Source organism: Oncorhynchus clarkii, chromosome 10, assembly GCF_045791955.1.
Source record: "Oncorhynchus clarkii lewisi isolate Uvic-CL-2024 chromosome 10, UVic_Ocla_1.0, whole genome shotgun sequence".
Lineage (NCBI taxonomy): Eukaryota > Metazoa > Chordata > Actinopteri > Salmoniformes > Salmonidae > Oncorhynchus > Oncorhynchus clarkii.
In genome coordinates, this window is record NC_092156.1 from 5,757,000 (window position 1) to 5,770,662 (window position 13,663).

At 43.9% G+C, this 13,663-nt stretch overlaps 1 protein-coding gene across 14 annotated transcripts in view; it reads right to left on the reverse strand.

Moving 5' to 3' along the window:
- Positions 1–13,663, reverse strand: part of LOC139417948 (la-related protein 1-like) — a 53,410-nt gene that overhangs the window by 19,053 nt on the left and 20,694 nt on the right. For 6 of the 14 annotated variants that reach the window (XM_071166957.1, XM_071166962.1, XM_071166958.1 and 3 more), the window contains exons 4-8: positions 11,068–11,148; positions 7,383–7,533; positions 4,706–4,840; positions 1,723–1,875; positions 563–725 (exon numbers count right to left, since the gene is read on the reverse strand). In XM_071166957.1, the coding sequence (XP_071023058.1) occupies positions 563–725; positions 1,723–1,875; positions 4,706–4,840; positions 7,383–7,533; positions 11,068–11,148 (683 nt within the window). The remainder of the gene's footprint in view (positions 1–562; positions 726–1,722; positions 1,876–4,705; positions 4,841–7,382; positions 7,534–11,067; positions 11,149–13,663) is intronic. The other 8 variants (XM_071166965.1, XM_071166964.1, XM_071166966.1 and 5 more) reach the window with 2 other exon arrangements.

Sequence of the window (13,663 nt, forward strand, 5' to 3'; positions counted from 1 at the left end):
GCAGTAGTTCCAAAGCGCAGTAACCAACGGCACTAGTTCCAAAGCGCAGTAACCAACGGCACTAGTTCCAAAGCGCAGCAACCAACGGCACTAGTTCTAAAGAGCAGTAACCAACGGCACTAGTTCTAAAGCGCCGTAACCAACGGCAGTAGTTCTAAAGCGCCGTAACCAACGGCACTAGTTCTAAAGCGCCGTAACCAACGGCACTAGTTCTAAAGCGCAGTAACCAACGGCACTAGTTCTAAAGCGCAGTAACCAACGGCACTAGTTCTAAAGCGCAGTAACCAACGGCACTAGTTCTAAAGCGGAGTAACCAACGGCACTAGTTCTAAAGCGCAGTAACCAACGGCACTAGTTCTAAAGCGCCGTAACCAACGGCACTAGTTCTAAAGCGCCGTAACCAACGGCACTAGTTCTAAAGCGCAGTAACCAACGGCACTAGTTCTAAAGAGCCGTAACCAACGGCAGTAGTTCTAAAGAGCCGTAACCAACGGCAGTAGTTCTAAAGAGCCGTAACCAACGGCAGTAGTTCTAAAGAGCCGTAACCAACGGCAGTACTCACATCTGCCTCTTGATGTAGTCCTTGAGCAGGTCCTGGTCTACGGAGTACAGGTCGTTGCTGCTCATGTTGTCATAGTAGTAGGTCACTGGAGCGCCAAACTTCTGGCCGTAGGCGCCGTCCTTCCCGTCGTAGGCCTTGTAGCCGTAATGGTAGTCATAGTGACCTGGCAGGAGACACGGCAGAAGTCGGCTGTCACATACCTACTAAAACAAACAAAGCTACGGAGGCAGTTTAGCAACAGCAGAGACATTTGCAGCACAGCTGTTGAGCCTAGGAAGGTGTGTGAATACACTCTAAAAATCGGAGCAAGCTGACAGAGCTAGAGAGTAAATATTCATCTAAAGATCAGCAGAGAGAGAATTTAAATATGGCATCCTGTCAGGAAAACATTGTTAGATTGCTGAAACGGTGTGTTCCTGTGGGGGGGGGGGGGGGGGGTAAAACTCAAGACAGAGGGATCTCGGCCTAGTAAGAAGGAGAAGAACGGCAGGTTTCATAATGACAGTGGGTGGGTCTGCTCTACTCCCCTTGTTCCTCCCCCTCTCTCCTCAAATGAAAGGGGTGGGGGTGGGGGGGGGAGTGTTTTCCTGTGGCGAAGCCAGAGGGGAGAGGCTGGTGGCTAGAACCAGCAGGACCAGGCACCCTGCCTCCACCCGTGGCACTGAGGGAACCACAGGACTCGCCGAGCACTATACCACACTCTGGTTGTTATGGGATTGTGTTGTTTTTACTGTATCCTTAGCGGGGCCAGATCAGGGTTTACATAGGACAAAGGCAAAGCCATGAGCACAGACACAGAGAGACACAGAGAGACACAGAGAGACACAGAGAGACACAGAGAGACACAGAGAGACACAGAGAGACACAGAGAGAGAGACGTGAGAGAGACGTGAGACAGAGAGAGAAAGAAAAAGAGACAGAGACAGAGAGCCTTGGAACCACACAAATGAAAATAATTATGTATTTTAAGACTTCAGTACTAAAAACAGACACCTGAAATGGAGTTTGAAATCTTTGCTAGTGTAATGCGTTACTTTCTACACACGACTTCTCCATAAATATGCTATTAGGACATCGCTGTTCTTCAATCACTTAAGACCGTGGCTCTCTCATCCAACTAGATACGATACCATATCTGTTAATTTCCACGGAGAGCTTACCTCTGCTGCCTCCTCTGCCTCGTCCCCGTCCCCTGCCCCTGCCACGACCACGCCCCCGGAACCCGGCACGGAAGGGAGCACCCTCACTCTTCACGCTGGACACCTCATCATGGTCCTCACGACATTCACGCTCGTACTTCCCGCTGTGCCAGTCTGAGAAATAAAAAAGTTTAAAAAAAGAAGAGTTAAACTTAAGTTTGTTTTAAAGTATCCCTATATATTTCTGTTATTACGGTGCTATCAGTCTGCTGTTAGTACGCCTGCGCGGGAGTGTTACTGGAGATGGACCTGACCTGAGTGCTATGGCAACCTGAGTGCTATGGCAACCGTGTACTGTGGAAATACAGTTTAGGAAAACGTTGTCATTTTGTGTTAACAAAACACAAAAATAAATGTAAATGTCAAACGTTGACCACTTTATAAAAGACAAACCAATTTTTTAAATAATAATAATAATAATATACATATTATATATTCATTTCTATGAATTTACAAATCAAATTATTTGCTTTGCCATTATAGTAGTTGGGGTTTGGTTCAAACATGGTGAATCGAATCACGGGAATCAAAATTATAATTTGTGAATTGTGAACAGTCAAAAATAATAAATTGTTAGCTGTAGCATACCTTTTGGATTGTGTCGCTGCAAAACTTATTTTGTGTAAATACTTTATTTGGACATTCAATTTATGGGACATTGTAACTAGATCTTAGTCCGCTTGAAGTTAACACTTCTAAGGTAAGATGTAGGACTAAGATACAGGGCCCAATAAAATAAAGAATCGGAACGTGCAGTACAGAAACACCACAAGGGTCCCTTGCAAGGTACCAGATTCATTAAAGGGTACACCCTTTAAAAAAATATTTTCTCATTATTGTGTACTTAATGTGGGCTTTCACCTATTAATTTGGTGGTGGTGCACATGGTGCACATTGGTGGTGCACATATAGCCTATAACCTGTTTTAGAGAAATGTAATCATCGAATGTTGTAAATCACTTTCATTGTGTGTTTATATGCCCCCTTTAGTTATCCTACAGTTCTGACTTGGAGAACACTAAGAATGGCCCATGTTATGAATTCTGTCTCTGTACATTTAAAAAGTGCTGAACAAATAGTTATTATTGACTAATGTTACGTCCATCCTAGCTCTCTCATTAACGTCTCAATCGAAATTACAGATTGTCTCGTATCCGCTCATCGTCCCATTATTCCATAGTTTGTACATCTCAATTGTCAGCAGAAACTACATTTGTTAAAAACAAGTCAGCCATTTCAACTATGTTTTTGTTTTTTTTAAAGGCAGTAAATGAGGCTGAATTAACTGTGTCGCTGCCAGACAAGGCCCCGCTGATAACCAGGTTTTTTTTTCCCAGAGGTAAGGATTCACTCCATGTTGCTGAAAAGAAAGCTCTGCTGTTGGGACAGCTTTATGTCGGCCCTAACAGTTTGTGGACACCGTTTATTACCGTTATAGTGCAATTAATGTATTGTTTAGTGTTGTGTAGTGTAGTGGCTTTGCTGGCATGCACCCCAAATTTGGTATTTTCTTTGGCCCCAACAAGATTTATATGCTAAAAATCACCCCTGCACCTATCCATCCCCTTTGGCCCCATTTATATGCTAAAATCCCCACTGCACCTATCCATCCCCCTTTGGCCCCATTTATATGCTAAAATCCCCACTGCACCTATCCATCCCCCATTGGCCCAGTCAGATTTAATGCACTACAGTGCCTTCAGAAAGTATTCACACCTCTTGACTTAAAATAGAGTTAATTGTGTTTTTTTTTTTGTGTGTGTGTGTGTTTTTTACAGCAATCTACACAAAACACGAATGTCAACACGGAGGATCCTTTATCACGTGTAAAAAAATAAAAAAAGAAGATTAAATACATATAAATAAAAACTATTTGAATTACATAAGTATTCAACCCCCTGAGTTAGAATTACCTTTGGCAACGATTACTGCTGTGAGTCTTTCTGTCCGTGTGTGTGTGTATATATTAATATATATTTATTTATATTTATTTATTTAACCTTTATTTAACTGGGACCGGACCACAACCAGGTCAAGTTCTCTCCTATCACAGCCATTTTAAAAAGTCACCATTGGCCTCAGTGAAATCCCTGAGCGGTTTCCTTTGAAATTCACTGCTCGACTGAGAGACCTTACAGATGACTGTAATGAGTGGGGTACAGAGATGAGCTGGTCAATCAAAAATCACATGAACCACATATTGCACAGGGAATGAGTCGATGCAACTTATTGTGTGACTTGTTAAGCACATTCGTACTCCTGAACTGATTTAGGCTCGCCACAACAAAGAGGTAAAAAAAAAACTTATGGACTAACATGTCAGCTTTTAATTTGTAATTCATTTTTAAAAAATAAATGTCTAAAAACACAAAAAAACTATCTCAATTTAATCTATATTAAATTCAGGCTGTAACAACAACATGTAGAAAAGTAAAGGAGTGTGAATATTCTCTGAAGGGAACACTGAACCTGGTCAATAGTAGTGCACTATATAGGGAATAGGGTGCTATAGTAGTGCACTATATAGGGAATAGGGTGCTATATTAGTGCACTATATAGGGAATAGGGTGTTATAGTAGTGTACTATATTGGGAATAGGGTGTTATAGTAGTGCACTATATAGGGAATAGGGTGCTATAGTAGTGCACTATATAGGGAATAGGGTGCTATAGTAGTGCACTATATAGGGAATAGGGTGCTATAGTAGTGCACTATATAGGGAATAGGGCGCTATAGTAGTGCACTATATAGGGAATAGGGTGCTATAGTAGTGCACTATATAGGGAATAGGGTGTTATAGTAGTGCACTATATAGGGAATAGGGTACTATAGTAGTGCACTATATAGGGAATAGGGTGCTATAGTAGTGCACTATATAGGGAGCCATATGGTACCCAACCAGGCTGACATAAGGGTCAGGCTGGCGCTGGGTGATGTCAGTCACCTCGGAGGTCGTTCCTGTTGTTGGGGGGCATCCTGGGAACCTCGTTCTGACGGGTGTTGTTCCTGGATGCAGAGCGCTCTCTGGGCCCCTCGGACTTCACCTCCATCATCAGTGGCACCCACTTGTGCTTGTTCCCTACACACACACACACACACACGTTAGAGCGGCACCTGTCTGTCACATTTACACAATACCAATAGTGTTGATTAGTGTCAGACCAAGCGTGAGATGCAGGCAGACCGGGATAGGAGGAAACTAGTTGATGTTGCAGGGGGGGGCGACAGAGCAGCACTGAACAAGCGCGCTGTAACTTCTCCCGGTGGGCCTATTAGGTTTCACCTCAGGAACTCTAAACCCGATTGAGAAATCTGATAAAAACACTGACAATTACAAATAAATACCTCACATTTTACTCTGTCTTCTGCGCAAACTAATCCGTTTTGTAATTGCTGGAACAGTGCCCCCCCACACAAACTAATCCGTTTTGTAATTGCTGGAACAGTGCCCCCCCCCATGTTTTATTCAGCCAGAGGTGTAGTTCCCTCGCTGGCCAGTTGGCGGTGTCAGTGCTCTGTTAGTGGAGTGTGCTCGGGGGCAGGAGACTAGAGCGAGCACGTTGAACTGTGGCAATTCTCACCTACACCGTCAGCAGATAGGCACAGGGCCACGTCACTCTTGACAGTGCACTCTGGGAGAGTAAGAGTGACGTGGCCCTGACTGCTGAAGGGGGTAGGTGAGAGAATAACAAATCATATTTATTTCTCCAAATACATGTTCTGCAGAGTTAGAGACAACATACACAAAAAAAAACATATATATATATATCCACATATAGTAAGTACACTATGAACACCGAAGCTATAAACACTACAGACTGCACTATGAACACCGAAGCTATAAACACCACAGTCTGCACTATGAACACCGAAGCTATAAACACTACAGACTACACTATGAACACTGAAGCTATAAACACCACAGACTGCACTATGAACACTGAAGCTATAAACACTACAGACTGCACTATAAATGACATTACAACTATGTGTAGAGATTAGGGTTGTGATGCTCATTTAGGAATTTTGGATGACATTTTTTGGTCTGCCAAATGACTGGTCACAGGAATAACCATATATCTCCCGCGTGTGAAGAAGCGGGATGGTTGCAGGTCCTGGGTTGGCGTGGTTACACGTGGTCTGCGGTTGTAAGGCCGGTTGGACGTACTGCCAAATTCTCTAAAACGACATTGGAGGGGTCTTATGGAAGAGAAAATTAACATTTAATTCCCTGTAGTCAGCATGCCAATTGCACGCTCACTCAAAACACGAGACATCTGTGGCATTGTGTGGTGTGACAAAACTGCACATTTTAGAGTGGCCTTTTATTGTCCCCCAGCACAAGGTGCACCTGTGTAATGATCATACCGTTTAATCAGCTTCTTGACATGCCACACCTGCCAGGTGGATGGATTATCTTGGCAAAGGAGAAATGCTCACTAACAGGGATGTAAACAAATTGGTGCACATTTTGAGAGAAACATTTTTTTGTTGTTGTGCGTTTGGAGAAATTCTGGGTAATTTTATTTCGGCTCGTTAAAACCAACACTTTACATGTTGCATTTATATAAAAGGGAGGAATGGATAAAGGGAGAGAGATCGCGAGAGACAAAAAGAGCATTGCAGAGCCAGAAAGAAGAACACACACACACACACAAACAGACAAGAGCCTGTCAGTGGCAGAGGTCTAAGGCAGTGCTGAGTGTAGTTGTAGGATGAAAGTGCAGGGTGCAAAGTCCAAGTAGGGAGATAAACGTGGACCAGGTGGGCGGTTGGTGAGGGCCACAGCGCGGAGGGGGTGACAGGAGGTTTTGGTTGCGATTGACCTGAAACGTTTGCCCGAGGGGATTCATTTGAAGACAGGGTGCCCGGGGGTGAAAAGTGAGGGAGGAATAAGAGCATTGTAGGGCCAGAAAGAGGCAAGTCTCTCGCTCTCCCTCTAGTCAGTCAGGAAAAACCTCATTCCGAAGGTCAGAAAACACTCGCTGGCTGGCAGACTGGTGGAATTTCAACCCTTAGTTACTGCCAAAACATCTCCCTGCCTGCATCGCCTCAGACTCTGTGAGGGATAGGCTCGGAGTAGTAGTCACTACAAAGCCAGACTGGGGCCTGCACCATCTCCCTGCCTGCATCGCCTCCGACTCCGTAAGGGTTAGACTCGGAGTAGTAGTCACTACAAAGCCAGACTAGGGCCTGCACCATCCAAAACATTTAGTAAACACGATTAATTTTCCTCAAGTGGTAATGGATATTCCTACATTGTTTAGGCCTACGAGCACGAGTGTCAATTAACATATACCGACAGCTTTTCCGAATACTGTTAATCAAGTCACGACATCATTGATGTTAACACAATGACTGGCTATTTGTTATAGTTTGTGTGTTCAGACAAACACTGGTTCTGTGTAAAAGCCCTAAGGTCGGATGTCCTACCGCACAGGGTTCTGTTTACCCTGAAAAACCTTCTTTTTTTTTTTAAAGGGGAATTCCACCACTTTTTAACCTCATATTCACCATCTCCAGTTTCTAGGTGAAAATGCACTTTTCATACACTCTGTAGTTTAGTTCAAAATATATATATTTTTTAAAAAGAGGTCAATACTGAGTAAAAAGTCACCCACCTTTTTTCTTCTGTCCATTCTTCTGAGAGTCGTCGTCTCCGTTCTTCTCCTCTCCAGAGTCGTCCGACTTGGCTTTCTGGTTCTCCTTGCTTTCTTCGTTGGTGTCACGTTTCTCTTTCCACTCTTTCTTAACCACGGGCTTCTTGGGGGCCTGGGGAGTAGGTTAACACAAGGTACAATATTTCCAGCAGGGTTTATTTTTTAAAATTTATTTCCTTCTTCCAACAACCAGGTTTAGGAGCATCACTTAGCGTGCATTCCTAATGGCACCTTGTTCTCGATTTGGTCCCTGGTCAAATGTAACGTAATAAATAGGAAATGAGGAGCCATTTGAGACTAACATTAAAGGTCACAGGTCACCTACAGTACACAGAGGAGAAACCACACGAAACCATTCATTCCAATGATTTACAGTGGAAAAGCAACACTACGTGAGAATATTTGTCAACAAATATTACATATTGACGTTAGCGTTTCCTCTAGGAGTAGTGTGTGTGGGGGGGGTCGCCGTCCGCTGCTATAAAGCTAATTTCCTGCAATTCTACACATTTTGCCTCACGCCGTGTTCTATTGCCATCTGAGCGACTCAACCTTATAACAGAATCAAGAGGGGCCCGAATGCCCCTGACATTTTAGATTCTGACTGTCACGTTTTTTAAAAATTGTATTTTGATGATTGTTCGTTCTCAAAGATGATCTCAGAGGGAGAAAAAAAAATTAAAAAAAAAAGATTGCTCCAATATATTTTTTATACACAATTTAAAATATGGTTTTAGTCGTTTACGGTTTACACTGAAAATGTTTCACCATTTTGAAAATGTATTGGCGGCAACAATTTAAACAGTAGCAGTGCGCCATTGCTGCTAGATGCATATAGGGGAAACACTGCATTATAAATCAAGTTGGTAGCTTGTGAAAAACAGTTTGGAAATCTGTTGCAGCTCAAGTTGACGACAAAGCCCATAATGCAATGCTCGCTCTCTGGGCTGGCTAGCTAGCTACACTACATGACCAGGTAATGGTTGGTCCCCCCCCTTTGCTGCTAGAACAGGCTTCTGGGAAGGCTTTTCCACTACATGTTGGATCATTGCTGCTAGAACAGCCTTCTGGGAAGGCCTTCCACTAGATGTTGGATCATTGCTGCCATAACAGCCTTCTGGGAAGGCCTTCCACTAGATGTTGGATCATTGCTGCTAGAACAGCCTTCTTGGAAGGGTTTTCCACTAGATGTTGGATCATTGCTGCAATAACAGCCTCCACTCTTCTGGGAAGGCTTTCCACTAGATGTTGGATCATTGCTGCGGGGACTTGCTTCCATTCAGCCACAAGATTATTAGTGAGGTCGGGCACTGATGTTGGGAGATTAGGCCTGGCTCGCAGTCGGCGTTCCAATTCATTCCAAAGGTGTTCAATGGGGTTGAGGTCGGGGCTCTGTGCAGGCCAGTCGAGTTTTTCCACACCGATCAACAAACCATTACTCTATGGACCTCGCATTGTGCACGGGGGCTTTGTCATGCTGAAACAGGAACGGGCCTTCCCCAAACTGTTTCCACAAAGCTGGAAGCACAGAATCTTTTAGAATGACATTGTATGCTGTAGCGTTACGATTTCCCTTCACTGGAACTAAGGGGATTAGCCCGAACCATGAAAAAACAGCCCAAGACCATTATTCCTTCTCCACCAAACTTTACAGTTGGCACTGTGCATTGGGGTAGGTAGTGTTCTCCTGGAATCTGCCTATCACTTCGCGGCTGAGCCGTTGTTGCTCCTAGACGTTTCCACTTCACAATAACAGCACTTAGTTGACCGGGGCAGCTCTAGCAGGGCAGAAATTTGACGAACTGACTTGTTGGAAAGGTGGCATCCTATGACAGTGCCACGTTGAAAGTCACAGCTCTTCAGTAAGGCCATTCTACTGCCAGTGTTTGTCTATGGAGACTGCATGGCTATTTGCTCAATTTTATACACCCGTCAGCAATGGTGTGGCTGAAGTAGGCGTATCTACTAATTGGAAGGGATGTCCATATACTTCTGTATATAGTGTATGTTGCTAGCTAGCTAAAATAATCGCATTGCATGATGGGATCTAAATGATTTTAAAATATTAGCATGACAATCGGTCTCTAATTGGATGGAAACGTAGCTAACATGGAAGAAGTTGGGATTCACCCCGTGTGGTACTCTTAAAAAGTACAACATGGGGAAAAGAAACCAACAAAGAAATACCTTTCTATTCCTTCTTGTTCTGGGACACAACCTGTCCTGGGGGTTAAGATTAGTGAGTGGGGCTGGGTGATATTCCGATAGCATCGTCTGGCGATGATGTTCGAGGTCAGCCGTTGTCGATGGTTATGTGATGTGACAGCTTATCAAGTTGTGTCATCATATTTAGCCTAATCCACCGTTTGCAGTATGCATAATGGGCATTTGAATATAGTGCCAAGGGAAAAGGGGGAATCCACTACGTGGATATGACAGACACATTTAAACCTAAAGTTTAGACACACGCGTGTGTATGTTCGGAATTCCAAGATCAGAAATTCCATGATCAGAATAGAAAAACAGCATTAAACTGCCAAGTCTTAACATGGCCAGAAAGCTGCCAAGAGACAGTTGCAGATCCTGTGTTTAATCACCTCTGCTCAATTAGTCATGCAGTGTGTTCATTTGAGACGTAAGTCAAATTAAAATGCAAGTTGAGTTCACTTTGTGTTTGAGCTCACCTCGCTAAGTTAAATATCTTCTATCAGGGGGCACTTTGCATAGGAAGACCATGCAAAGCATTCAGTTGAAGGGTTAGTTTGTCAAGACGAGGTACCTAGTCATTTCTCACACTTGTACTACACGCATTTCAAAATGTCGTTGTTTTTTTCTCTCTTCTCTCTCTCCCTTTTTTCTTCATGTCGCAAAAAAAATGAAAGTAATCCACACAACAACAACAAAAAACAGTCAGATAGTGAGCAGACACCCCCCTAACGCACTGGAATAGGCATGTCCATTCAAATGTGTTAGATAACTCACTTGCTATACAACTCACTTGCTATACAAACCTTTGTAAATCACATTCAAATAGAAGAACTGTATACTTTCCTGTATTTGAACAGGAACCATAATAGCTGTTAACATTACTAAGTATGAATGAGCAAACTAACGGAAAACCAATAGCCTAAATGGGAAGTTAACGTCCACTGAGCACTCTGGAAAAACTAATATAATGCACATTTTCTTGGGTGGCCACAGCAAACCTGATACCAATTTCTGAAGAAATACTGATTCCTTTTGTGCTATTGGAAGTTAAATCGATACCACTCGTCAAGCTTTCCAATGGCTATGTTCACCCTACCAGCAGGCCGTTCCACCATCATACTCCGTCTGGACATCCACAAACTGCTGGTTGCACAGACCCACATTACGTTTAACGGTTGGACCTAAACCATTCTCATGCTGGGTCTCCATAGTTCTGTTCAACCCAGGAGTTTAAAAATCAGGGTCCATGCAACCATCTCCCCAATTATTATTATTATTATTATAATAAACTCCCCAGCAAGCTTTTTGATTGGTTAACCCCCCCCCCCCCCCCCCCCACGCTCCTTTTGGTTCAAGTCATTCAGGTTCTACGGAAGCCAGGAGGCCGTGGAGGCCCCTAGACCAGGCTGCTTCAGGTCCATGTGAAGGGTGAACTTACTGGGGATCTCCGTGGGGAGCTCACCTCTCTGACCTGCCTGACAGGCATGGGGCATGACACAATCCCAGTCACAACTTCAATCTGAGCACAGGGGGGACAGAAGGGAAGGTATTTTAGGATAAGAGCGCAATCCCAATTACAGGATTGCGTCCGTGATGAAAATATATATATATATTTTTTTTAAATGCCATTTCAACAACACACACACACACACACACAGACACAATGATAGATGATGATGGTGTATAGGCAGGCGTGTGTTGCAATGCCATGTAGCTGAAGTGTGTATTGAAAATTGTATGGAATTCATCATTGTTATGAGACTCCTTATGACATGTCATCGAAAACTAAAAGAGCAAGAATGCCGATTCATTCTATAGAATTTGCCGACCTTATATGGGCAGAATTCTACAGAAAACATTCTCATTTTACAGGCATGATTCTAAAGACTCCACAAAAACGCCACAGAATGAGAATAAAAGGTTTGGTGTCTGGGGAGGGTTGTGATAGTTGAGGTGTGGCATTCTACATTCAGGCCCTCCACCCAACACAAACCTAACCACTGAGTAGGCAACCTTTAAAGTGTTAACCTCAATTCCAACAAATTCTAGAAAAAAAAATGACCTTAAAAATAACTGAACAATTCTCCTAGGAAATTGTGGGCAGTGAAGTTGTCTTGTCAAAAAGATACAATGGCCCTTGGGGACATAGTAATGACAATACTAAAGCTTTAGTTTCATTGCAGTACTGAACCAAAACCTTCACAGGCTTTCTGGGAAAAACAGACAACCTATTTTAAAAAGCTTTAAAAAGTACAAAAAAATATCCAATTCTGATACCTAATTTTTCAAGTAACTGACTGATTTAGCAACGTTTGGAAAAGTTTGGTTGCCGACAACCCCCCAGAATAGCAGCAGAGGTCCGTGGGTTATTGTGGGGATCCCTAAAAGGACATCCCATCTATAGGGACCCGTCCAGGCCTGGTTATTCCTAGCCCTGCTCTGACCTACATCTCCTCAGGCCTGCGCTAGCCTGGCAGAACGTACGCAGCAGCCGCTCCTTGCCTCACCCCCCCCCCACCCCACCTGTCTAAAAAAGGGGTCTATACTTCGGTCACTCTGCCAGTGAGGAACTATCTCCCCGATCCCAGTTGTCAGAAATAGCCTGCAGGGGTATGCTACTGTAAGAGGTCACAAATGAGTTGCATCCTCCGTCCGTGGTACCCAGCACCTGAGGGAAATGAAGGTTGGATCATATGGATGCCTCAGGTGACTGCACTGCTACAGCTCAGAGTCTCTCTACCAGTCTCAGATGTGTATTTAAGCTGAGTCTTGGAGTTCATGTTTGCCCTCAAGTCGATCTCTCGGGGTGGGGGTGGGGGGTGGGGGTCCTATACCTCTCGGGGTGGGGGTCCTATACCTGTCGGGGTGGGGGTCCTATACCTGTCGGGGTGGGGGTCCTATACCTCTCGGGAAGGGGGGGGGGAAGAGGGGATATTTTTCTGGGAAGGGGAAAGAGGGGCATTTTTCTAACTGCAGGGCCATAGTCAAGTGTGCTCTCAAAATATACTATTTTCTTACACTATGTAGAGAATAGGTTGCCATTTAGGACAACCCAATCATGCTATGAACAGCCTCAAGTAGTCCCACTGTGTAGCCACCTAAGAGACAAAAGAGCCAGTCGAGTCACTTGTCTGAAAGCGTTCTACAATTACACCCCCCCCACCACAAAACACCCACAGCAGCGTCATAATCAAGGGGGGGGGGGGGGGGGGGGGGGGGGGGGGGATAGAGAGCCAACTTTATTTACGTCTCATCCTCCTAGTGACTATTCTCCTCTCCTGTGTTGTTCCTCAAACTCTGCATCTCCGCCTAGCCTGCACACTGTTGTTTCCCCACCAATGAGGAGTAAGAACATGTCTCCAGGTATTATTCATTGATAAGTCAAGGTGACTGGTTGAGGCTGTCTGTCTGTAGAGAGGTCCTGTAACCGTCTGAATAAACAAGAGCTGTGTGTTCTCTAGTCTCCAAAACCCGACCCTAGGCAACAGCAGTAACTAGGATCTAGTTTCAACGACGGGACTCTTTCGTCAACTTGGATAAGAAAAATATATATATATTCTGGGGTGGGTTTCTCTTCAGACAGACAACTCTCTCAAACAAATAACGAGGCAGACATGCCAGAAAGTTGCGATTTCAAAACCCAAGTTTGCAGGAAAAATCTTATTTTAAGTGGGTTAAGTGAAGGTCGTTGATGCCACCTGTGAAATACACTCTATAAAAACAATTAAAAAAAACAGAAACTCCTTGATCTCCATCTTGCTAGCTACTATTTAATTCAAGCGGATAAAGGTGGTGAAGTAGTTCCTCTATGCCAAGCTTACCTTCTGTTACATACAGATGTTTTAAGACAGAAACTTCTTTTTTTTTTAATTGTGGGAGGAAAACCTGATATCTAAGAGAGGCTGTGTGTTCACTACTACTGCAAACAGTACTGTACCCTACTTAACTGGCCACTGGTGTGTGTGTGTGTGTGTGTGTGTGTGTGTGTGTGTGTGTGTGTGTGTGTGTGTGTGTGTGTCTGTGTGTGAGCAGAT